Consider the following 24339-nt stretch of genomic DNA (forward strand, 5'->3'; position numbering starts at 1 on the left):
TGGGATGTGGTGGGGGAAGGGGAGATTTTGAAGCTGGTGAAGTCCACATTGATACCGTTGGGCTGCAGGGTTCCCAAGCGGAATATGAGTTGCTGTTCCTGCAACCTTCGGGTTGCCTATCCCCTCCCTACCTCCCCACCTATACTGTCCTCTCCACCTATCTTCTTTTCTCTCCATCTTCAGTCCGCCTCCCCCTCTCTCCCTATTTATTCCAGAACCCTCACCCCATCCCCCTCTCTGATGAAGGGTCTAGGCCCGAAACGTCAGCTTTTGTGCTCCTGAGATGCTGCTGAGCCTGCTGTGTTCATCCAGCCTCACATTTCATTATCTTGGAATATAAAGTCATTTGCTTAAAGTGCCCCCAAACACTATGGGTAATTAGAAGAGTCACATGTGGCATAGGATTCCCTGGTTTATGGACCTTGACTTTAAAAATCAGCTGATGATGGATGATCAGATAAGTAAGTCAGAAACACAAGTGAAGTACATGTTAATGAATCCTGGAATGTGAGAAGAAATATTCAGCTCAATTAAGACTTAAGTTGGTGGTAGTGGGGGGTGGTGGTTCACTGACGTTTGAAGAAGGCTGATCTTCTGACTCTCTTCCTGCCCATTGTTTCACCATCTCCCTTGTGATGAAAACACATAAGTAAATCATATCTACAAAATGTGTTTGGTTAGGAAGATGTTTTGTATTTTATGTTTCTAAGATGACTTAAATTTTGAAGTATGGTGGAAAATAGAGTTGCTTATGTTTTGTCGAAATTCCTGGAGTGGTTTAAAGGAGGTTGTTTACGAGTCAGTTGAACGTGACTTGAATGTCACATAATTGGTGACAACTGCTTGATGCTGGGGCAGTTTGAATAGTGACTGGCTTGGAGAACTTTTGGTTTTGGTATCTGGAATTAGGGACAAGAAGTTAGCGAGGAAGGGCTGCTCAGCTGATCACTCCCATTTCCAAAAAGAAAACCCTCTTTTGAATTCAGTGTTAAACCCATTTGTTCTTTGGACACAATGATTAAAAGAACGTAGCAGTGTCCCTGAGTAAGGTGTGTCTGCAGAAATGCCAGCGATAACCACGAGTGACTTGATCATACGTCATTTTACATGCAAGAATAACCTAAGTAGCCAAAGTGTTCATAAAACCAATACCTGCACGTAGGTGTGTGTCTGCGTATGTGCGTGTTTGTGTGTGCGTTGTAAAGATATTGAAAGACAAGCGTTTGTACATCTCTATTATCAACCGTGCATTTTATTTCACTGAATAAGTTTGTTTTGATAATAAACTAATAATTATTTATAGATCTAGTTAATAGATCTTATTTAAAATCTGGTACAGATAAAGGTATTTAATTAACCATCTACATAACTGGAAAAACTACCTTTTGTTTTATCATGACTTGTGGAGGATACCTAATTACCATAACAACCTATAATACCTGAGAAGTTAATTCTGTTTCTTTTGCCAAAGATGATACTTGACATGCTGATTAAGTCCAGGATTTTCTGTTTGTTTGGGTTCTTCAATGAAGTAATAGATTCTAATGAAGCCATACATGATTGATGTGTGTATGGATTTTGAAAAAGGACCACCAAAAAGACTGATTAACAAAAAACAAACATATGGGATTAAAACTGATGTGGTAGTGTACACATAAAATCTGTTAGAAAGTAATGCTGAATATGTTTCTTTCTCAGAAATTAGTATAAAATGATGGCTGCCTGAGTTGACACTGGAACAACTTCTCTTTTTGGTATATGTTAATGAAATGGATTTAGATACCAGGGAGAAAGGTTTCCAGATGTAAAAAAACTTGGGAATGTGGGAATTAGTGAGGAGGATGTTAATAGACTTAAAGAGAATGCAGACAAACTGGTGAAGTGGGCAGATGTGTGGTGGATTAAATTCAACACAGAGAAATGTGAAGAGAATCAGTTTGGTAGGAATAATGAGAAGAGGCAGCATAAACTAAATGGCGCAAACTTTAAAGGGGGTGTCAGACAGAAACTAGGGGGTATCTACTCACACATTTAAAAGGTGGCAGGACAAATGGTTGAGGCCGTTAGAAAAATGTGAGAGATCCATGGTCTTATAAATAGAAATTGAGTATAAAAGCAGGGAAGTTAGGTTCAACTTTTTATTAGACATTGATTGTATATATTGTGTCCAACTTTCACACCACATTTTTGGAGAGATGTCAGGGCAGAGACAGCTGTAGAACCTAGGAACCTCAACTGTGTGTAGAGGTTAGAAACGTTAGATTCTCTGTAGTATATAGAATGTTAACCGTTGATTTAATACATGTTCAAAATTATGAAGTGTATTGATAGAGTGGGTGGGAGAAAATGTTTAATGACAGAAATTTCAGAAAATTGGCAAAAAAACCCCAGGGACGGTAGCAAAGTGGAGAACTTTTTATGTAGCAGATTACGATAATTTTTTCTCTAACAGTCTCAACCATTTGTCCTGCCACCTTTTTAAATGTGTGAGTAGATACCCCCTAGTTTCTGTCTGACATCCCCTTTAAAGTTTGCGCCATTTAGTTTCTGCTGCCTCTTCTCATTATTCCTACCAAACTGATTCTCTTCACATTTCTCTGTATTGAATTTAATCCACCACACATCTGCCCACTTCACTAGTTTGTCTGCATTCTCCTTAAATCTATTACTTTAAAGGGTGGTGGAAGCAGGTTTCACAGTAGCTTTTTAAAAGGAATTTCAATAAATACTGAAAGGAAAGCATTTGAACAGTCGTAGAGAAAGAGCAGAGGAACAGGGCTTAATTGTTTCCAGAGTGCCAGTACAGACACAATGGGAAGATAATCTCCTTTTATGTTGTGTGATATGTAGTACAAGCCCAGGAGTATATTGTAGCATTCATTCCTGGCTGGAAAACCAGTTAAGTCAGTAGCTTGCAAAAAAAACACAGAACACAGCAAATGATTCAAAGAAAAGTTTTTGTCATGTGGTGTTCAGCTTCTTTTCCACATATGGTAAAAGCTTTTCCTCTCATTCCCCTGCTGTTGGCCACTATAGTAGTTTTTCATGACTGAGTAAAAGATGCCTGCCACTCTGAGTGACCAGCAGGAGGTGCTTAGGAGTAGGAAATCTGGTCTTGATTTCACAAATGAATGCAAAATACTTCTGATGCTGAAGATCTGAAGTAAAAACAGAAAGGGCTGGAGAAACCCAACACGTTTTGACAGCGTCTGTGGAGACAGAAGCCAAATTTTCAGTGAAATCCAGAAACCAGGCAGGGATTTGAGACAGGATTCTTGCTCTGGAGTCAAATTATGGTCATGAATCTGCACTGTATGGACAACAGTAACCCAACTGATTTTCTTTGAATTGGCCCAATCACTCAGCTCTCAAAACCTCCCAGCACTAATTCGGAGCTGCAACTGGCAGTCCAGGTATAAAGCAAGGCACTTCCATCTTGCGGCACCACTCATCAACCCAGTTACAGCTGTTGCACGACCCTTGAAACATCCCACCCAGACCCATTCCGCGCACCCCCCCCCCCCCCCCCCCCCCACCACCACCATAACCCACCTAATCTACACATCCCTGAACACTACAGGCAATTTAGCATGGCCAATCCACCTAACCTGCACATCTTTGGAGAGGAAACCGGAGCACCCGGAAGAAACCCACGCAGACACAGGGAGAGCGTGCAAACTCCACACAAACAGTTGCATGAGGGTGGAATCCAACCCGGGTTCCTGGTGCTGTGAGGCTGCAGTGCTATCCACTGAGCCACCCTGAATCCTACCTGGAATGGTGGCCCAGTCATCTGCCGAGAGGCAGTCTCCAGGGAACTGGTCTATTTTGGATGCTGTAAGTGGGAAGACCTTTTTATTCCAATCCTACCATTTGGAAATTGGCCCAGGATGTAATGGTGCTGACAAGGCCAGTGAATAATTCTTCTGCCATCCATTTATGTATTTAACCCCAAAACTGGGGAATACTCCTTGGAAAGGTTAGAACGTCTTTTTAATAATAGGACTATTTTCTGTTTTTGCTTTGTCATTTCCTGGCTCTTGTAGCCCTCAGAGGGGCTGGAGACAGCAATATTAAAGTATTGATACTCCCACAATTCAAGTTAGTTGTTGTCGTCAAATGATGACTTTTGTTTTTTGTAACAGTTTATCAACTATGTTAAAAAGAAAATCTGATTGAATTACAACAGGGCCTGGATGATAACGGGTGTGCAAGAGATGGATATCACTTGAACCACACAAGTGTCAGCTAACTGCCATTTTTAACCATTTCCCATGACCTTCACTGTACCTTGTTCTCCAAAATTACAATGATCAATGTCTGAGAGTCAAACTGGACAAGTTCATTAGGACTGGAGCTACAACATGAAGACACGAGCTGAAAATCTGTGGTGAGTGGTTCACCTCCTTCATTCTTTTTGCTCCATTTACAAGTCAGAAATATGATGGAACACTTGTCACTCACTGAGATGGTGAATCACTCAAAGCAGCAGACACATAACTGGTTTCTTCTTGAATTATCTTCTTTGTGAAGAATTCTTCCAGTCCTAGATCTAATCCGCCGATGGTTACTTTCTCTCCTTTTTCCTGGTTCACAGATTGTACCTGTACCGAGTATAAACAGAATGCAGCTGAATAGCCCAGTCTGACAGCATTCAAACAGCAGGATACTAATTGTAGTCTAAATAATTATTTCCACATTAGGAAATTCAGTAACACATTGGACCCATCATTCCCTAGCTAATGCAGTTCTTTTTAAAAAAAACATTCATGGGATATGGGCATTGCTGACCAGTGTTTGTTAACTGCCCTCTGGGTAATTAGGCACAAGAAAGAGTCTGAACATTACTTGGGAACCTGGACAAATAGTCTAGCAATAATACTAGTAGGACATCACCTTCCCTAATTTTATAAATTATGTAACAGGCATCCTTGGCATTGAGTTTTCACCACTGTCTATTTCACTTCCCTCCCCAGAAAAGTTGTCAGAGGTTAGTAGTTAGTTTTATAGGACTTGCTGTACCAGGACCCCAGCTTAGGGCTGTTTGACTTGACTGAAGACTGCTGACAATCACGACAAGCTTTGTCCTTACACTAAATGATACAGCAAGACAGGTTCTGTGAACCTGGCTGATATAGTGGCGGTGGGTAGAAAAAGCAAAGGCAAATCGGGTGAGTTTCCAGGTCGGCCCAAGGCAAGTGAGTGATAAGGAAGTAAGTGAGCAGTTCAGAGAGCTTACGATTCGGGTGCCCCCCCCCGCCAAGTGTCCTTGGAGCAGCTTCTCAATGCTTGTTGCCAGTGTACCTTGAAATGCAGTTTCAGAGCACAGAAGTGTTCGCCAAGTCAATCTGCGAGATGTTGTGGGATCCCAAGGGGCTGCAAGTGTCAGATGCCGGTGTACACGGACATTGTGATAGGTGCCCCAAGGTGTTGCTGTCAGTGTCCAAAGATGGAGGTCTGGAGGCCTGCTTGGACTTCAATGTCACGCATTGTCAACATCTAGTTTCCTCACGGTGGGTGGTAAGGTAGGAGTTTGCATATAATGGAGGTATGATGTACAGTTAATTAGGCTGACAACAAGCAATAATCCCCTTTGTTGGCATCTCCCTGCTGTGGAGTCAGAACCTCATCCCAAAGATTGCAACTCTGTGAGAAAGTGCAACATTTTGGAAGGAATTCTCACACAATTCCCCCAAATTTCTCGCCATAGCCCAAGTCATTCAGGGCTTGATAAGATTTCCCTACTATTGATGTGTAGGCATGGCTATTTCCTTCTATGAAGGCCTGCTGGCAGTGTTTCAATGTGATTCAAAGTGCCTGCTACTTTGTCACTGTTTATTGATATTACTTCATGGATGAGTTTATTTAAGGTAGAAATGGAAAGAGAGCTACCCACACTGACAGATACACAGAAATTTCTTTTGATCTCAGTTAACAGCACACGTTAAAATGTTATCTCAAAAATCAACAGAAAGTTAATAAAATCACAAATATTGACAACTCAAAGTTTGGTTTGGCCTAAGAAAAATCTTCAGCAAGCCAGAAACCTACCAGGTTTATTCTAAATTAGGAAAACAGCATATGATCTGGAATCTCAACCTTACCCTACATTGACCTCACAGTGTCACTTGCAATCCATCTCTTTAGCAACAGAAAGGAAAGAAAGAAATGTACTCTTTTTGGGGTTAGTTATGTAAAGTTTTAACTCCCAGCTATCTTTCTTATTTACAACACACGTTGTTAGCAATTTGTCTAGAAGGTTGTGAAAGGTAAGTAATTGGCCTAATGTTATTGACTTTTTTTGCTCAATGTATCTCGGTTAAAAATGCTTCCAGGATAGACTTACAGTAGGTTTGGAGGGTGGATGTTTCCTGATCCTGTTTGGTCTTGGCCTGCCTTTGGTGCAGTGCTTTAGTTTCATCCCTTCAGTTGGCAAATCCATAAAAGAATCTGTAAAAGCTGTCTCTGTATTTGTAGGTGTGTTAGTTACATCATTCATATCAGCGGAAATCGGTCGTGACTTAACAGGCTGACTGCTGGCTGCCAACAGTTGTTCCATTGCTTCAAAATCTGTTCCCTCAAGTTGTTTTTCCGCCTCTATATCTGAGATTCCTGAGGGAAAGAAGATGAGAACATTTAGCTTTTTCTCCTCTAGCAGCAAGTGGTAAATTTGTTGCTCATTGTTTGTTTTGTTTTACACATTCCACCATCCTCTGCTGAACCTCTGACTTGGACTGGGCTTCCCTGGTGTCTTTGTACTCTGGCATCTCATTCAAATGACCATTCTTTAAAGAATTTTCACCTATCGGAGTATTACATTCCAGTCAATCCTGTGCTAATGCACTCAATATAATTGTTTTTGCTCCTCTGGGTACTTTCACTAATGCTATTGGACCTTCTAACATCCACCTTCTGTTGATAAGCTTGGCACAGAATGCAAGCTGAGCATGGGACTTTCCTGTTCTGGGTGTCCACAGTGGACTTGAATTTAGTCTTCGGAAGAAATAAACTTTTATACTAATAGAAAGCCAAACCACCTTGTCAGACATTAGGGAGGTCATTATCCTCCCCTCACTTGCTACATTACAAAAATCAGAAATCGCTGGAAAAACTGAGTGAGTCTGGCAGCATCTGTGGAGAGAAAATAGAGTTAATGTTCAGGGCCCAGTGACCCTTCTTCAGAACTAAAGAACACAGCTGACTGAGCTCAACATTTGTCCCCAGTAATTTGCATGGGGTGTTTTAAGGCCAGGTAATTACCTTAGACTTGGGAAGGAAGCTGCACGAACACAAGTTAACATGCCTACTGAAGATCATGTGTGCGGTGTTAAAGTCATAAAGCCATTAGAAATACCAAGTTAAGTTAGAGACCCAAACTAACCATATGGACACATGCTGTTTGCGGCAAGGCCTACATTACATGACAGGCTACAAAATGAAACAAAACAGAACAGCAGAGAAAAATACATCCCTCCCTGATGTGCTCAATGCATTTTACACTTGGTTTGAACATACAGCGAAATGGTATTCCTTTCCCTTGACAGCCTCGGATGCACCCGAACCCTCAGTCACCACTGCAGACATCAGATTGGTCTTTGAGGGTAGATCCATGGAAAGTGACTGTCCCCAGACTGAGTTCCCAGCTATGTACTCAGATCCCATCTAGACTGGCTAGCAGGATGGAGCATTCGCAGGCAACTTTAACCTCTCCTTACTACAATGTGAAGTTCTCATTTGCTTGAAGACGACCATTTGCATCCTGGTACCAAAGAAAACTCATGCAACATGCTTCAATGACTACTACCTGGTGCCTCTGACCTTCATTATTATGAAGTGCTTCAACAGGTTAGTCATGGTTCATATCAATGCTCACCTCTAAGCCTGCTTTGACCCCTTGCAATTTAACCACCATTGCAACAGGTCCATGGCAGACATCATCTCTCTGGACCTACACTCATCCCTGGAACATTTGGATATCTACTTATTGACTACAGATCCATCTTCAACACTATAATTCCAACCAACCAATCTAATCTCCAAACTCCAAGGCCTTGGTCTCTGCAATTGGATTATTAGTGTCCTGACCCACAGACCTCAGTGAGGATAGACAGCAGTACGTCTCCCATAACAGTCCTCAACATCGGTGCCTGGCAAGGATGCACACTCAACCCCTTACTAGCCTCCCTGTACATTCATGACTGTGCAGCCAAAATTTCATCCGAACTCCATCTGCAAGTTCTCTGGCAACATCACTATTGTAGGCCAGATCTCAAACAATGACAAGACAGAATACAGGAAAGAGATAGTATGATTGGTGGCATGGTGTAAAGATAACAGTCTCTCCCTCAAATGTCAGAAAAAGTAAAGAGCTGGCCATGGACTTCAGGAAGCAAGGTGGAGGGCACACTCTTAACTAGATCAGTGGAGCTAGGATGGAGACAGTGGAGAATATCAAGTTCTTACTGGTGACAATCAACAGCAAACTGTTCTGGACCACCCACATGGACGCGACAATTAAGAAGGCACAACCCCTCTACTTCCTCGGAGGTTAAGTAAATTTGGCACATCCATAAGGTCTCTGACCAACTTTCATAGTTGCACCATAGAAAGTCTTCTATACAGATGCATTGCGGCTTGGTATGGCAACTGATCTGCTCTGCCCAGGACTGTAAGAAACTACAAACAGTCATGAACACAGCCCAGTCCATCACGGATGCCAACCTTCCATCCATTGACTCCATTTATACCTCTCACTGCCTTGGAAAGGAAGCCAACATCAAAGACCCCTCCCACACCAGTTATAATCTCTTCCATCAGGCAGAAGATATAAAAGCTTAAATAAACATTCTAATAGGTTCAAGAACAGCATCTTCCCCACTGTTAGACTTTTGAATAGACCTCTCAAATTCCAACTTTAATGTTGATCTTGCTTCTTGTGCACCTTCTCTGCAGCTGTAACATTGTATTCCTCAACCAGTTCTATCACACCATGATCTGCCTATGCTGCACACAAAACAAAAAAAACTTTTCACTGTACCAAGGTACATGTGACAGTGATAAATCAACTCAAAATCAATGCACTCAAGACCCCCTGGCTGATGTCAGATACAAAAGAAAAGTTTTCCAGACCCGTTTTCCTCTTAGCAAGCACCTTGTCACCAAAACAAAATATTAAACTTATTGCTATGCAGTTTCCCATGATCTTGCTGCCAGCCTTTATTCATATTCTTTAAACTAAAATGGACCGATGACTAACTCTGTACCTGCTTCCTCAGCTGGTGGACATCATTCAAACTTCAGAGAGCTAAAATGTAAATACCCTCTTGTTTTCAATTCCTGCTCACAAAAACATGGTGGTCATATTTTCATAAATTTAATATGTCTGCATTTCTGCCAGTTATTTTAAGACAGAAGTAGAAATCAGCCCATCAAGACTGCTCCATCAATGGAATTATGGCTGAGCTGATACTCCACAATTCCACTTTCCTGCCTTTTCCCCGTAACCTCCGGTCACCTTGCGGATTAGAAATCTGTCTCTCAGCCTTGAACATACTTAACAACCCAGTTTCAACAGCCCACTCTGGTAGAGAATTCCAGAGAGATCATAAACCCGAGGGAAAAAAATCCTCCTCATCTCTGTCTTGTACATCACTCATATCTGTATCACCTACAGCCACGGGTGAGGTACTGATGGGCTGAAGGGTGGCTAATGTGCCTTTGTTTGGGAAGGACTGTAGAAGGAATCTGGGAACTGTGGACTGGTGATTCTAGCATTGATGGTGAGTGGGCTGTTGAGGGAGGATTCTCAGTGATACAATGTGCATGCATTTGGAGAAGCAGAGATTGATGGGGGATAGTCAGTATGGCTTTGTGGATGGGAGGTCATGTCTTGCAGACTTGATGAAGGTTTTTTGAGGAAAATACAGGGCGATTGGTGAAGGCAGAGCAGTTAACATTGTCTGCATGGACTTTCAAAGGGCCTTTGGTGTGATTCCGCATGGGGGACTGATTAGCAGCGTATGATCATATGGGATTCAGGAAGAGCTTGCCAGTTGAATACAGGATTGGCTGGATGGTGGCAACAGCGGGCGATGGTGGAAGCTTGTTTCTTGGACTGGGGACCTGTGACCAGTAGTGTTCTGTGGGGATTGGTGCTGGGTCCATGTTTTCTATACAAGTGACAAACAATTTGGATGAGAATTTGGGGGTGCGGTTGGTGGGTTTGCAGGTGGCATAGTTGATGGTCAAGCGAGTTATTTAATATTACAAAGTCATCTTGATCAGTTGGGCCAATGAACTGAGGACTGGCAGCTGGAATTTGATTTTGATGGATGCAAGGTATAGTATTTTAGTAAAATAAACAAGGGCAGGACTTATAACTAAGGTCTTGGATGGTGTTGTTGAACCGAGGAACCTGGGGTTCAGCTGCATAGCTCTTTGGGGTTGCATCACAGGTGGGTGCAGTGAATTGGCGCGCTTAACCCTCGTTGTTCAGGCCTTTAAGTGTTGGAGTTGGGATGTCGTGTTGAGGCTGGTGGGGCCACTTTTGGAGTACTGTGTACAGTTCTGGCTACCCTACTATAGATATTATTAAATTGGAAAAGGGTTATGGGAAAATTTGCCAGGATGTTGCCAGGCTTGGAGGGTTTGATCTGTGAGGAGAGGCTGAGTGAGTTGGGACTTTTTTCCACCAGTGTGGACGTTGAGGGGTGACCTGTAGATGCTTGTGGAATTGAGAGGGCCATGGATAGGATGAATGGCAGGTGTCTGTTCCCTAGGATGGGGGTAGTTCAAAAATGGGGCTGTGGGGGGCATGTCTTTGGGGTGAGGAGTAAGATGGTGTGGGGGTACCTTGGGGGCAACTTTGCACACAGATTTTGGTTTGTGTATGGGATGAACTGCTAGGGGAGGTGGTAAATGCAGGTACAGTTACAACATTTAAAAGACATTTGGGTAGGTACATATAAAGGAAAGGTTTAGATGGATAGGGCCCAAAAGCTGGCATGTGGGCCAAGTTTAGTTTGGGAAACTTGGTCAACATGGATGAGTTGGGCCAAAGAGTCACACAGCACAGAGACAGAACCAACGTGCAACCCCTTACTCTGAGATTAGGCCCTCTGCTCCTGACTCCCCTACAAGGGGAAACAACTTTTCTGTATCAACATGGTCAAATCTAAAAATCCTGTAAGTTTCAACAAGATAATCTTTCATTCTTCTATATCCCAATGAGTACACACCCAATCTACTTAACCTCACCTCAGAAGACAGTCTCTTCACACCTGTTTGTAGACCAGTGAACCTCCATTGGACCACCTCCAAAGTCAGTAAATCAATCCCTTAAACATGGGGGCCCATAATTATTCTCAGCATTCCATGCACAGTTTTAGCAAAACCTTCCCACTTTTGACTTCCTTACCTTTTGAAATAAAGGCCAACATTACATTTGCCTTCCCTATTACCGACTGAACTCGGATGCTTGTTATTTGTGACTCATGGAAAAAAAAACTCCCAAATCCCTCTGTTCTGCAGCTTCTTCAGTCTTTTTCCATTTAAGTAACATCCAGGTCTTCTTTCCTTACTTCCAAAAATGCATCGTCTCATATTTCCCCACATTTTATACCAGCTGCCAAGCTCTTCCCCACCCCCTCCCAAACGCACTTAACCTGTCCAAATCCCTCCGCAGACTTGTGTCATAATTTGCCTTCCCATCTACTTTTGTGTGAGCTGCAAATTTACTGCAGCACATTCACTTTCTTCATTTAAGTCATTAATACATACAGCAGCACGCGCCTCGTTACAAGTTCCCATCCTGAAAATGCCTCTGTGGTCCCAACTCAGATTTCTATTAGTTCGCCACCTCTAAATAACACTCTTCAGTTATCTAAAATATAAATTTACTCAATGTAAAATACCATTTCTTTAAAAATAAAACTTCCATTTTGTTCCCTAGTTCTGTTTCCCCCAAGGAGTGGTAAATAACTATTAATATTTTATTAGAAAAAGGTCCAATCAGAACTTGGGAATAAATTTACTAACCACATATTTTTGCAAACAAACAAACAAACAAACAAACAAACAAACAAACAGTCTCCCACCACTCTACCAAAAATGGAAAATATGGAGTGAGAGTGGGCAAACAAAATCTTGCCATGGGACTTAGCAGCAGTGTAGCACTCCTACTCTGGGAAATTTTACATAAAAGTTGACTTGCAGAGGAGCTTTGACTTATTTGAGTTGCCAGCAGCCAAACAGTGAATGGGAAGACTACTGATTCCCAATTGTTTTAAGTATTATGAGATTATATACTCTCAGCATGAGGGAAAAGTGTACAATCATACATGTTAAGCTTTCTGACTCCTTCCCTTTGAATGGTATGATCTTGTAAATACGACAGACTTCAATTGCTTACCGAGGCCAGAAACAGTCAGCAAAATCAATTCAAATAAGTGTTAACATGACCACTTACGGTTCAATGCTGTGGTTGGCCTGATTCTTCTCGAGTGTATTGTCTTCCTGCGAAGCATGGACACACACTACAGAAGAAACACTACACATGTATTACTACTATCATTTAAAAATGAAAGCATTTCACCACTCTTCCAACATTCTTAATATTCTGATTGGAATGTGTAGTCAGGGATTTAAACGGAGTTAAAACGACCATAAACATATCCAATTATGATTCATGTTACCTGCTTCAATACTTTATTGAGAAGCCACATGCCTGTAAACATAAGCATCCTCAGCAACAACCTACGCTTGCATAGAACCTTTAACATAGCGAGTTTTGAGAAGATTTGTAGCTCAGGTTGAGTTTCTGGATGTGAGTTTGCTCGCTGAGCTGGAAGGTTAGTTTTCAGACATTTCGTCACCTTTCTAGGTAACATCATCAGTGTGCCTCCGACGAAGCGCTGGTGTTATGTCCCGCTTTCTATTTATCTATTTAGGTTTCCTTGGGTTGGTGATGTCATTTCCTGCATTGGTGATGTCATTTCCTGTTCTTTTTCTCAGAGGATGGTAGATTGATTTGGAGCCAATGTGTTTGTTGATGGAGTTCCGGTTGGAATGCCATGCTTCTAGGAATTCTCGTGCGTGTCTCTGTTTGGCTTGTCCTAGGATGGATGTGTTGTCCCAATCAAAGTGGTGTCCTTCCTCATCTGTATGTAAGGATACGAGTGATAGTGGGTCATGTCGTTTTGTGGCTAGTTGATGTTCATGTATCCTGGTAGCTAGCTTTCTGCCTGTTTGTCCAATGTAGTGTTTGTCACAGTTCTTGCAAGGTATTTTGTAGATGACGTTCGTTTTATTTGTTGTCTATATAAGGTCTTTTAAGTTCATTAGCTGCTGTTTTAGTGTGTTGGTGGGTTTGTGGGGTACCCTGATGCCAAGAGGCCCGAGTAGTCTGGCAGTCATTTCGGAAATGTCTTTGATGTAGGGGAGAGTGTTTATGGTTTCTGAGCCCGTTTTGTCTGTTTGTTTGGGTTTATTGCTGAGGAATCGGCGGACTGTGTTCATAGGGTACCCATTCTTTTTGAATACGCTGTCTCGGTGATTTTCTTCTGCTCTGCGTAGTTCCTCTGTGCTGCAGTGTGTGGTGGCTCGTTGGAATAATGTTCTAATGCAGCTTCGTTTGTGGGTGTTGGGATGGTTGCTCCTGTAGTTCAGTATTTGGTCCGTATGTGTTGTTTTCCTGTAGACGCTGGTTTGAAGTTCCCCATTGGCTGTTCGCTCTACTGTGACATCTAGGAATGGCATTTTGTTGTTGTTTTCCTCCTCTTTTGTGAATGTTATGCCAGTAAGGGTATTATTGATGGTCTTGAATGTTTCCTCTAATTTGTTTTGTTTAGTGATGACAAAGGTGTCATCCATGTAGCGGACCCAAAGTTTGGGTCCACTAGCTTGATGATGTTGTCCTTGCTGATGAGGTTGGTGGCCATCTTAGTAAGAGGGTTAAATTACAACTTCCGGGATGTGGACAAGAAAGATTTCTTAGCAGCGTTAGAAACAACACTGAAAGACAACAAACTCACAGAAGAAACCCAGCAAACTTTGGGTCCGCTATGTGGATGACACTTTTGTCATCACTAAACAAAACAAATTAGAGGAAACATTCAAGACCATCAATAATACCCTTACTGGCATAACATTCACAAAAGAGGAGGAAAACAACAAAAAACTGCCATTCCTAGATGTCACAGTAGAGCGAACAGCCAATGGGGAACTTCAAACCAGCGCCTACAGGAAAACAACACATACGGACCAAATACTGAACTACAGGAGCAACCATCCCAACACCCACAAACGAAGCTGCATTAGAACATTATTCCAACGAGCCACCACACACTGCAGCACAGAGGAACTACGAAGAGCAGAAGAAAATCACCTAAACAGCGTATTCAAAAAGAATGGGTACCCTATGAACACAGTCCGCCGATACCTCAGCAATAAACCCAAACAAACAGACAAACATGCCCAGAAACCATAACCACTCTCCCCTACATCAAAGACATTTCCGAAATGACTGCCAGACTACTCGGACCCCTTGGCATCAGGGTAGCCCACAAACCCACCAACACACTAAAACAGCTGCTAATGAACTTAAAAGACCTTATATAGACAACAAATAAAACAAACGTCATCTACAAAATACCTTGCAAGAACTGTGACAAACACTACATTGGACAAACTGGCAGAAAGCTAGCCACCAGGATACATGAACATCAACTTGCCACAAAACGACATGACCCACTATCACTCGTATCCTTACATACAGGTAAGGAAGGACACCACTTTGATTAGGACAAGCCAAACAGAGACACGCACGAGAATTCCTAGAAGCACAGCATTCCAACCGGAACTCCATCAACAAACACATTGGCTCCAAATCAATCTACCATCCTCTGAGAAAAAGAACAGGAAATGACATCACCAATGCAGGAAATGACATCACCAACCCAAGGAAACCTACACCAGTGCTTCGCTGGAGGCTCACTGATGATGTTACCTAGAATGGTGACGAAACGTCTGGGAACAAACCTTACAGCTCAGTGAACCAGCTTACATCCGGAACAAAATAAAGACCCACTCTCTTGTGGACCGAGAGGAGGAGAGTGCTGTCTTGGAGGTGAAAGGAGGACGTCAGGTTGGCTGTGCACCCTTGCGACCAGTGGATCTTAATGCTGGCTTCGGCCTAACGCTGGTTCAGGGGAGCAGCCAACCTGCAACGATGGCTGCAGCAAGTGCTCGTGCCCCAGGTCATGGGGTCCGGAACACCATCCGTGTTTCTGTAAAGAAGGTGGATGAATATGCACCTGTGGACCGCACCTTCTTCGTGAAGACGGTCCTGGTGGACTGTTGTGGGTTTGCTGCTGCGGACGTTTACTGCCTGCAGGATTTCCCCGGAGGAGGTTTTTACGACGTGACCTTCGGGAGTGCCAAGCTTTGCGAGCGCTTCCTGGAGGTTTTCAAGGAGAAAGGAAGTGAGGGCCCCCTCTCTGTATTGACCGCTGCCCCACTGTTTGGGATGCCAGCACAGAGGAGCCGTATGGTGACTGTACACATGTACAACCCGCATGTGCCAGCAGTTGATGTCCTGACCTTCCTCGGAAGGTATGTGAAGGTGGAAGGGGACCTAACTGACATCGTGGACCGCTTTGGCATCTGGATGAGTAAGAGGCAGGTCAATGTGACGCTGAGGATGGGCGCAGATGGGAATGTCGCACACCCACCGTCCAGCTTCGCGATCAGCAGGAGCAGGGGCTACCTGACCTATGCAGGGCAACCTAAAGTCTGCCATGCCTTTGGTAGGTCAGGGCACATGGCGGCCGACTGCAAAGCCACCATCTGCAGGAACTGCAGGGAGGAGGGACACCTTGCAAAGGATTGCCCACGAGAGAGAAGCTGCAACCTTTGTGGGGAAGCGGGCCACTTCTATAGGGCATGCCCGCGGCGGGGTACCACCTATGCCCAGGTCGCCGGCAGGGGAAATGCGGGGCCAGCCCCCCCGGAGGAGAGGAAGGCACCAGGGCCCAGCAAGGACCCCACTAATGTGCAGGAGGGCCAGGCCGTGCAGGAGGGCCCAGCCCTGCAGGATGGGCCCGAGGCCAGCAAAGCACCCCTGCAGGTTCCGATCCCCCCCGACAACCCGGAGCCAATGGAGGCGACGACAGGCGACCCAGGGGAGTGGACAACAGTCCGGAAAGTGAGGAGGAAGGCGCGTCAACGGGCCCAGGACCCGCAACAATCAGGCGGGAAGAGGCAGCTACAGGGGGGGCTATAAGTGCTCCTCTGACGAGGAGGATTCGGAGAGGGCCCACCCAAAGCAGAAGTTAAAGGTCTCGAGGGGGAAGGAAAGCAGCACCCCGCTTCCAGGTGACGGGAGGCGTCCTGAGGCTCACTCCGACACCCAGTCAAGTGCCGCTGGAGCACTGGAGGGCCCCCCGGAAATTCCAGGCGGGAAGGAGGAAACAGCGCGTCCCCAGCCTGACCCGGAGCCGGACCCTCCTGCCTCCGCACCCCTGACGGGGGGGGATGCCACCCAGAAGACAGCACGGACGGTTTCCTGAGCCCGGAGAGCGTCCAGCAGTTAGCCCGGGCAATGGGCATGAAGGGGCAGATGGAGGGGCTGGACCTTGGACTTGGGGAGGGTACTGCGGTCACTGCCCACAATGGGGGTACGAATTGCGAGCATTAATGTGCGCAGCGTCAAGTCAACCGCGAGATGTGTGTCCACATTGGCCTACCTGACCACCATCAAGGCGGACCTCCTGTTTCTGCAGGAGTGCGGGATACCGCACCTCGGCAGGTACGGGAAATGGTCCGGCGCCTGGACCTGTGGGCCTTCGATCTGGTCGGGGGGTAACGACTGTCGCTCCTCGGGCCTGGCTATTCTGCTGCAGGGGCGCAACTCCACCATCTCTCAAGTTCAGGAAGTGGTGGGGGGGGCGCCTCCTAGTGGCTGACATCACCTACAGGAACGCTCCCCTGAGGCTGATCAACGTGTACGCCCCAGCGGTACGGAGTGAGTGGTTGGCCGTCCTGCAGCGGCTTCCACCCCTGCTGGCTACGTCCAGGCCGGTCATCCTAGGCGGAGACTTCAACTGCATCATTGATGCAGATGGAAGATCCGGCGTGGGGACAGCAGGTGGGGGGATTCAACTGGACGTCACGTCCAGATTCCTGATGGGCACGGTGAAGGACGCCAAGCTGCTCGACGTCTTCAGCACGCCTACAGACGGAGCGCAGCAGAGGTACACCTGGTCGCGGCCAGACGGTTCTATTCGCTCAAGGATACACTTCCTGTTTGTGTCACGGGCGTTCTCGGTCAGGCCCACCGGCATCGAGCCAGTGTTCTTCTCTGACCACTGCCTCCTGTTGGCCGACTGTCACTTACAGGACGACCAGCCGGCCGGCAAGGGGACGTGGAAGCTCAACACGACTCTGTTGACCCCAGAGAACGTCGAGGAGCTTAAGAGGGATTTCGCCGGTTGGAGAACCGTGAAACCCCTCTTTGAGTCTCCAGGCGACTGGTGGGAGACAGTGAAGGAGAACATCAAGAGGTTCTTTGTCCTCAAGGGTGTTCAGAAGGCGAGAGAGAGACTGGGAAAGCTGTCGCGACTCCAGAAAAGGGTGCAGAACCTGCTCCTTCTGCAGTTGATGGGGGTCGATGTCACGGAGGACCTCCGCGAGGTGAGGGGCCAGCAAGCCTCGCTCTTCGCCGCGGAGGCCTCCCGGATAATCTTCCGGTCCAGGGTCCGCTCCGTGGAGCAGGACGAGACGTGCTTGCGTTTCTTCTTTCAGAAGGTGCACAAAGAGAGCTCTGTGCTTAGCTGGCTGAAGGAGGACGACGGCTCGGTGACGTCGTCTCGGCCCAACGTTTTGAGGATCAGCAGATCCTTCTATGCCGGACTGTACGACACGAAGCCTACGGACAGCACGGCCTCCGAGTCGTTCCTGTCGTCTATCACGGAGGTCTTAGACGACGGCACGAGGGAGTGGCTGGACCGGCCGATATCCCTGGACAAGCTGGCCAGAGCCCTCACGTCCTTGCAGAGGAATAGGACTCCCGGAAGTGACGGCTTACCGGTCGAGCTGTATTCCGCTCTGTGGGGCCTGGTCGGCCAGGACCTGCTGGAGGTGTACGATAGTGCGCTTCGGGCAGGGGAAATGTGCAGGTCCATGAGGAAGGGCATCATCACCCTCATTTACAAGAGGAAGGGGGAGAGGGAAGAAATTAAGAATTGGCGTCCCATTTCACTTTTGAACGTGGACTACAAAATCCTGGCCAAGGTCATTGCCAACCGGGTCAGGTCTGTCCTGGAGTCAGTGATTCACCCTGACCAAACCTGTGCTGTGCCGGGCAGGAAGATCACTGAGAGCCTCGCGCTCATCAGGGATACGATCGCCTACGTACAGGACAGGTGGGTGGACACCTGCCTCGTCAGCCTGGACCAGGAGAAGGCCTTCGACAGGGTGTCTCATGCTTACATGAGGGACGTTCTCTCCAAATTGGGGTTCGGGGAGGGCATCCGCAATTGGATCCGGCTGCTCTACGCCAACATTGTTAGCGCAGTCTCGATCAACGGGTGGGAATCAGACAGTTTTCCTGTTAGATCCGGAGTCAGGCAGGGCTGCCCGCTCTCTCCTGCCTTGTTCGTGTGCTGTGTGGAGCCCTTCGCCGCCTCCATCAGGAAGGACGTGAGCCTGAAGGGCGTGACTATCCCAGGCAGCGGAGGCCTTCAGGTCAAGACCTCCCTGTACATGGACGATGTCGCCGTCTTCTGCACCGATCGTCGCTCGGTGAGTAGGCTGTTGGACATCTGTGGCCAGTTTGAACTGGCCTCGGGTGCCAAAGTCAATAGGGGTAAGAGCGAGGTCATGTTCTTCGGGAACTGGGACGACCGCTCCTTCATCCCCTTCACCTTCAGGACAGACTACCTGAAGGTGCTGGGTGTTTGGTTTGGTGGAGCTGGGGCATGCACTAAGACTTGGGAGGAGCGTATCGCCAAATTGAAGCAGAAGCTGGGCAGGTGGACGCTCCGGTCTCTCTCCATCGCGGGTAAGAACCTGGTTGTCAGGTGCGAGGGCCTTTCAGTACTGTTGTATGTGGCGCAGGCCTGGCCTATTCCTTGGACCTGCGCCGCTGCGGTCACCCGGGCCATCTTCCACTTCATTTGGGGGTCGAGGATGGACCGGGTCCGCAGAGACACCATGTACAAAGACCTGGGAAATGGGGGAAAGGGCGTACCGAACGCCACCCTCCCCCTGACGGCTACCTTTGTGTGTGGCTGCATCAAGCTGTGCGTAGATCCTCAGTATGCAAACACCAAGTGTCACTACTTACTGAGGTTCTACCTGTCCCCGGTGTTGCGAAGGATGGGCCTGGCCTCGTTGCCGAGGAACGCTCTGAGTAGTTGGACCGTCCTGTACCACCTGTCCTTCGTGGAGACATTTTTGAAAGGAAACACCTTTGACCACAAGGCCGTCAGGCAGTGGTCAGCACGTAGTATCCTTGGGACCCTTCGGGAAAAGGAGAGGGTGGATCCCGTCGTGTGGTCCCCCACGCAGACTGCCAAAGTCGTTTGGCAGAATGCCTCATCGCCAGAACTTTCAAACAAGCACAAGGACATTGCTTGGCTGGCGGTGAGAGGGGCTCTGCCAGTGAGATCCTTTATGCATGCCCGGAATCTCTGCGCCACCGCACGCTGCCCTCGAGGCCGCTGTGGGGGGGACGAGACTGTCGATCACCTCCTTCTGGAGTGTGCCTATGCGCAGGAGGTCTGGAGGGGGATGCAGTGGTATTTGTCGAGGTTCGTCCCGAGCAGCTCCGTGACGTGGGACTCTGTGCTCTACGGGCTGTTTCCGGGGACGCACACCGAGACCAACATCAACTGCGCCTGGAGGACCATCAATGCGGTGAAAGATGCTCTTTGGTCTGCCCACAATTTGCTGGTCTGCCAGCTGAAAGAACTGACCCCGACCGAATGTTGCAGACTGGCGCACTCCAAGGTCCAGGACTACGTGCTGAGGGACGCGCTGAAGCTTTGGGCAGCCGCCGCCAAGGCCTGGTGGGGAAAGACCACCGTATGAACCCCCTCGTCCAGAATAGAAAAAAGGGCCCTATCTGGTAACTGGGCCCAGCTGGCGCCTTCCCCAACTGGTCAGGGGGCCAACTGGGACTGTGCGGGGAGGCGACTGCCGGGGTATTTTCTTTGCTTTGTTTTTTTTCTTCTTTGTTTTTTTTTCCTTTAGTTGGTGTACGTACCCCCTGGGCAACCCGGAGCGGCCTGCATGACTGGGTAGGTGTGTAAATATGTTTTGTTTTGTACATCTTATGAATAAAGTATATTTTTTCAAATAAAAAAAAGTGACGAAACGTCTGAAAACTAACCTTCCAACTCAGCGAGCAAACTCACATCCAGAATCTTTAACATGCTACAATGCCCCAAGGAACTTAACAGGAGCAACAAATTTTGACAGTGAGCCACATAAGCAGAAATTGGGACAGATGACCAAAAGCTTGGTCAAAGACTTTTTTTAAAAAAGACTCTTCTTAAAAACAAAGGAAAGGCTACAGAAGGAATCTCAGGCATTATCCCCTATGCAGCTGAGCGAGTAGCAGCCATTGCTGAAGCAGTTAAATGCATGGTAATAGGGAGGCAGACAGATTGGAGTGATTCAAAAAGATCGGATGGCAATTTGCACTGATAAAATGGGCAAGTTTTGGTTTTTGATGCGATGATGACAGCAGATTTAACAAACACCTTCAGCAAGTTGCAAAGAGACATATTAGGGGATAGATATATACTGCATCTCTCAGGTCATGGATTCAAGAGTTTCAGTACGATGTCACCAAGTAAAGCTTTACACTTCCTTAGGGGTGAATAAAGTGGAAAACATTAGTTTGCCATTGGTCTTAGATAAAGCATAGAACATCGAGCAGTACAGCACAGAACAGGCCCTTCAGCCTACGATGTTGTGCCGACCATTGATCCTCATGTATGCACCCTCAAATTTCTGTGACCATATGCATGTCCAGCAGTCTCTTAAATGTCCCCAATGACCTTGCTTCCACAACTGCTGCTGGCAATGCATTCCATGCTCTCACAACTCTCTGTGTAAAGAACCTGCCTCCGACATCCCCTCTATACTTTCCTCCAACCAGCTTAAAACTATGACCCCTCGTGTTAGCCATTTCTGCCCTGGGAAATAGTCTCTGGCTATCAACTCTATCTATGCCTCTCATTATCTTGTATACCTCAATTAGGTCCCCTCTCCTCCTCCTTTTCTCCAATGAAAAAAGTCTGAGCTCAGTCAACCTCTCTTCATAAGATAAGCCCTCCAGTCCAGGCAACATCCTGATAAACCTCCTCTGAACCCTCTCCAAAGCCTCCACATCTTTCCTATAATGGAGCGACCAGAACTGGATGCAGTATTCCAAGTGTGGTCTAACCAAAGTTTTATAGAGCTGCAACAAGATCTCACGACTCTTAAACTCAATCCCCCTGTTAATGAAAGCCAAAACACCATATGCTTTCTTAACAACCCTGTCCACTTGGGTGGCCATTTTAAGGGATCTATGTATCTGCACACCAAGATCCGTCTGTTCCTCCACACTGCCAAGAATCCTATCCTTAATCCTGTACTCAGCTTTCAAATTCGACCTTCCAAAATGCATCACCTCGCATTTATCCAGGTTGAACTCCATCTGCCACCTCTCAGCCCATCTCTGCATCCTGTCAATAATTAGTGATTGGCCCAGATTTATCCAGTTCCACTTTTGATCGTGATTCCACCATGATTGTACATCAGAAGCATTCGTGCAACATATTTGTTAATAAAGTCCAGCTTGATTTTAACATAGTAGTGATTAAGTTTGTACACGAGAAAGGAAGTAACAATAATGTTGGTTTTCCAAATAATGACTTATGGCAAAAGAATAGTAAGACCTGTGGAATTTCAGCACAAGTGAGATCTTCTAATGCACTGGCCCAACAATTTTGAATCTGAAGTTTAAACTAATGTAGATATAACTGTCATAATCTCCTCCTTAGAGAGCTATTGAATGTCATTAATAATATGTAGGATTGAGAGTATGCAGAAATAGCATGGCTGTTCTTACACAATTACAGTTTGAGGGATTGAGCTGTAGTTCAGTGACACAACCAAATTAGCTGGGCATCCGTTTTGTGATATTTCCTGTAGAATTAATTACACAAATGGAGGCTACTCATATTTGATGGCTATTGGTAAGTGTAATCCAGAAAATAATCTCAACTCTCCCACTGTCTCTTCCCATAGCACTGTACCTCCATTAACTTCAAGTACTTATCTAATTTCCCGTTGACTGAAAGAATGCTCTCTGACTCTGCACCTTCTGTTGCAACCCTAAACTTCTCATTGATAATTTTACATCTGTCAACACAAACTGCATACCATTGGCGATGTGGTATCCAAAATGACCTTTTCAACAGGTTCCACTCTCAACTGAGGCACAACAAGCTTATCATGAGAATATTCAACAGGGAGATTGAGTAGACGCTAAACAAAAAGCTGAGATGACAGAGATAATGGGAACTGCAGATGATGGAGAATTCCAAGATAATAAAATGTGAGGCTGGATGAACACAGCAGGCCAAGCAGCATCTCAGGAGCACAAAAGCTGACGTTTCGGGCCTAGACCCTTCATCAGAGAGGGGGATGGGGAGAGGGAACTGGAATAAATAGGGAGAGTGGGGGAGGCGGACCGAAGATGGAGAGTAAAGAAGATAGGTGGAAAGAGTATAGGTGGGGAGGTAGGGAGGGGATAGGTCAGTCCAGGGAAGACGGACAGGTCAAGAAGGTGGGATGAGGTTAGTAGGTAGATGGGGGTGCAGCTTGGGGTGGGAGGAAGGGATGGGTGAGAGGAAGAATCGGTTAGGGAGGCAGAGACAGTTTAGACTGGTTTTGGGATCCCAAAACCAGTCCAACCTGTCTCTGCCTCCCTAACCGGTTCTTCCTCTCAACCATCCCTTCCTCCCACCCCAAGCCGCACCCCCATCTACCTACTAACCTCATCCCACCTTCTTGACCTGTCCGTCTTCCCTGGACTGACCTATCCCCTCCCTACCTCCCCACCTATACTCTTTCCACCTATCTTCTTTACTCTCCATCTTCGGTCCGCCTCCCCCTCTCTCCCTATTTATTCCAGTTCCCTCTCCCCATCCCCCTCTCTGATGAAGGGTCTAGGCCCGAAACGTCAGCTTTTGTGCTCCTGAGATGCTGCTTGGCCTGCTGTGTTCATCCAGCCTCACATTTTATTAGCTGAGATGACAACTGGGTTGAAGCCTGGTTTAAAATGATTGCATACGAAATTCTTCTGGTGTTCTTGGGAGGCTGAAGCTTTATTAATTTACTGCTGCAAAAAACATTTGACTAAAGAAAACAACCTCATTGAGGATTCTGCATTTTTTGATAAGCCATGAACAAAATAAACATTAAATGTTTGTAAAAGCTGTGAAACAGACAAGAGTTTGGTGCATTTTCAATGCAAATCCCATGAACATTAAGGCATCAGAGGAGGAAGGCAATTCTGAGTTTAAGTCAGTTCCATATTTGAACACCTGCGGTGACTGATACCTCAATCGGTGCCAACTCATTGTTGGGTGAACTCAATAGATCCATAGTTCCGTTAATTGCAATTTCATCTTTCGAGGTTTCTGGACCTGCTTTGTCCGAAGAGGATGTTTCATTTAGTGGTTTTGATGCGCAAGATGCCTAAATGGAGAAACACTTAGTTGAGTGTCATTGAAATTGCAAGTAAAAATGCTTAGTGATTTAAATTATGAAGTCAAAGAAATCATGCACTTAAAAGAGCGAAAAGATTTCTCATTAGATATTTGGGTGAGACGTTCCTACAAACTGTTCCAGCTCCATCATTGTAAATAGACCATAGATCAGCTGCCTGTCTTCTACACTTTTCCTGAGTGACTACAGTGGAATGGGAAAGTATATGGTGTATACAACGGATGACTAATGCAATAGTTTTCTACCAAAAGGGTCAGGTTAACCTGAGCCCTTGGATTTGGTGATGCACTCTGATCCATGAACAAGCAACTTCAGAACCATGGCAACATTGGTGACTCCTAACGTCCCACTGAAGGTGACTAATCAAATCATTCAGTTGTCACAAAGGTGACTACCACTTCTCAAGGGCACTTGGGGGAGGGCAATAAATGTTGGCCTTGCCAGCATAGCCCATGTTCCATGAATTATCAAAAAAAGAACTCATGTCTCTGAGTCTGTAGGTATGCGGCTGGAAAAGCGCAGCAAGTCAGACAGCATCAGAGAAGAAGGAAAGTC

General features: G+C 46.1%; 1 protein-coding gene across 1 annotated transcript in view; it reads right to left on the minus strand.

Annotated features, from left to right (window-relative positions):
- The window catches only part of carmil2 (capping protein regulator and myosin 1 linker 2), a 175759-nt gene that overhangs the window by 27798 nt on the left and 123622 nt on the right, over positions 1-24339 (minus strand). Inside the window, exons 29-32 of the mRNA XM_059651643.1 lie at positions 23617-23754; positions 12467-12533; positions 6347-6612; positions 4465-4604 (exon numbers count right to left, since the gene is read on the minus strand). Of these exons, the coding sequence (XP_059507626.1) occupies positions 4465-4604; positions 6347-6612; positions 12467-12533; positions 23617-23754 (611 nt within the window). The remainder of the gene's footprint in view (positions 1-4464; positions 4605-6346; positions 6613-12466; positions 12534-23616; positions 23755-24339) is intronic.

Source organism: Stegostoma tigrinum, chromosome 16, assembly GCF_030684315.1.
Source record: "Stegostoma tigrinum isolate sSteTig4 chromosome 16, sSteTig4.hap1, whole genome shotgun sequence".
Lineage (NCBI taxonomy): Eukaryota > Metazoa > Chordata > Chondrichthyes > Orectolobiformes > Stegostomatidae > Stegostoma > Stegostoma tigrinum.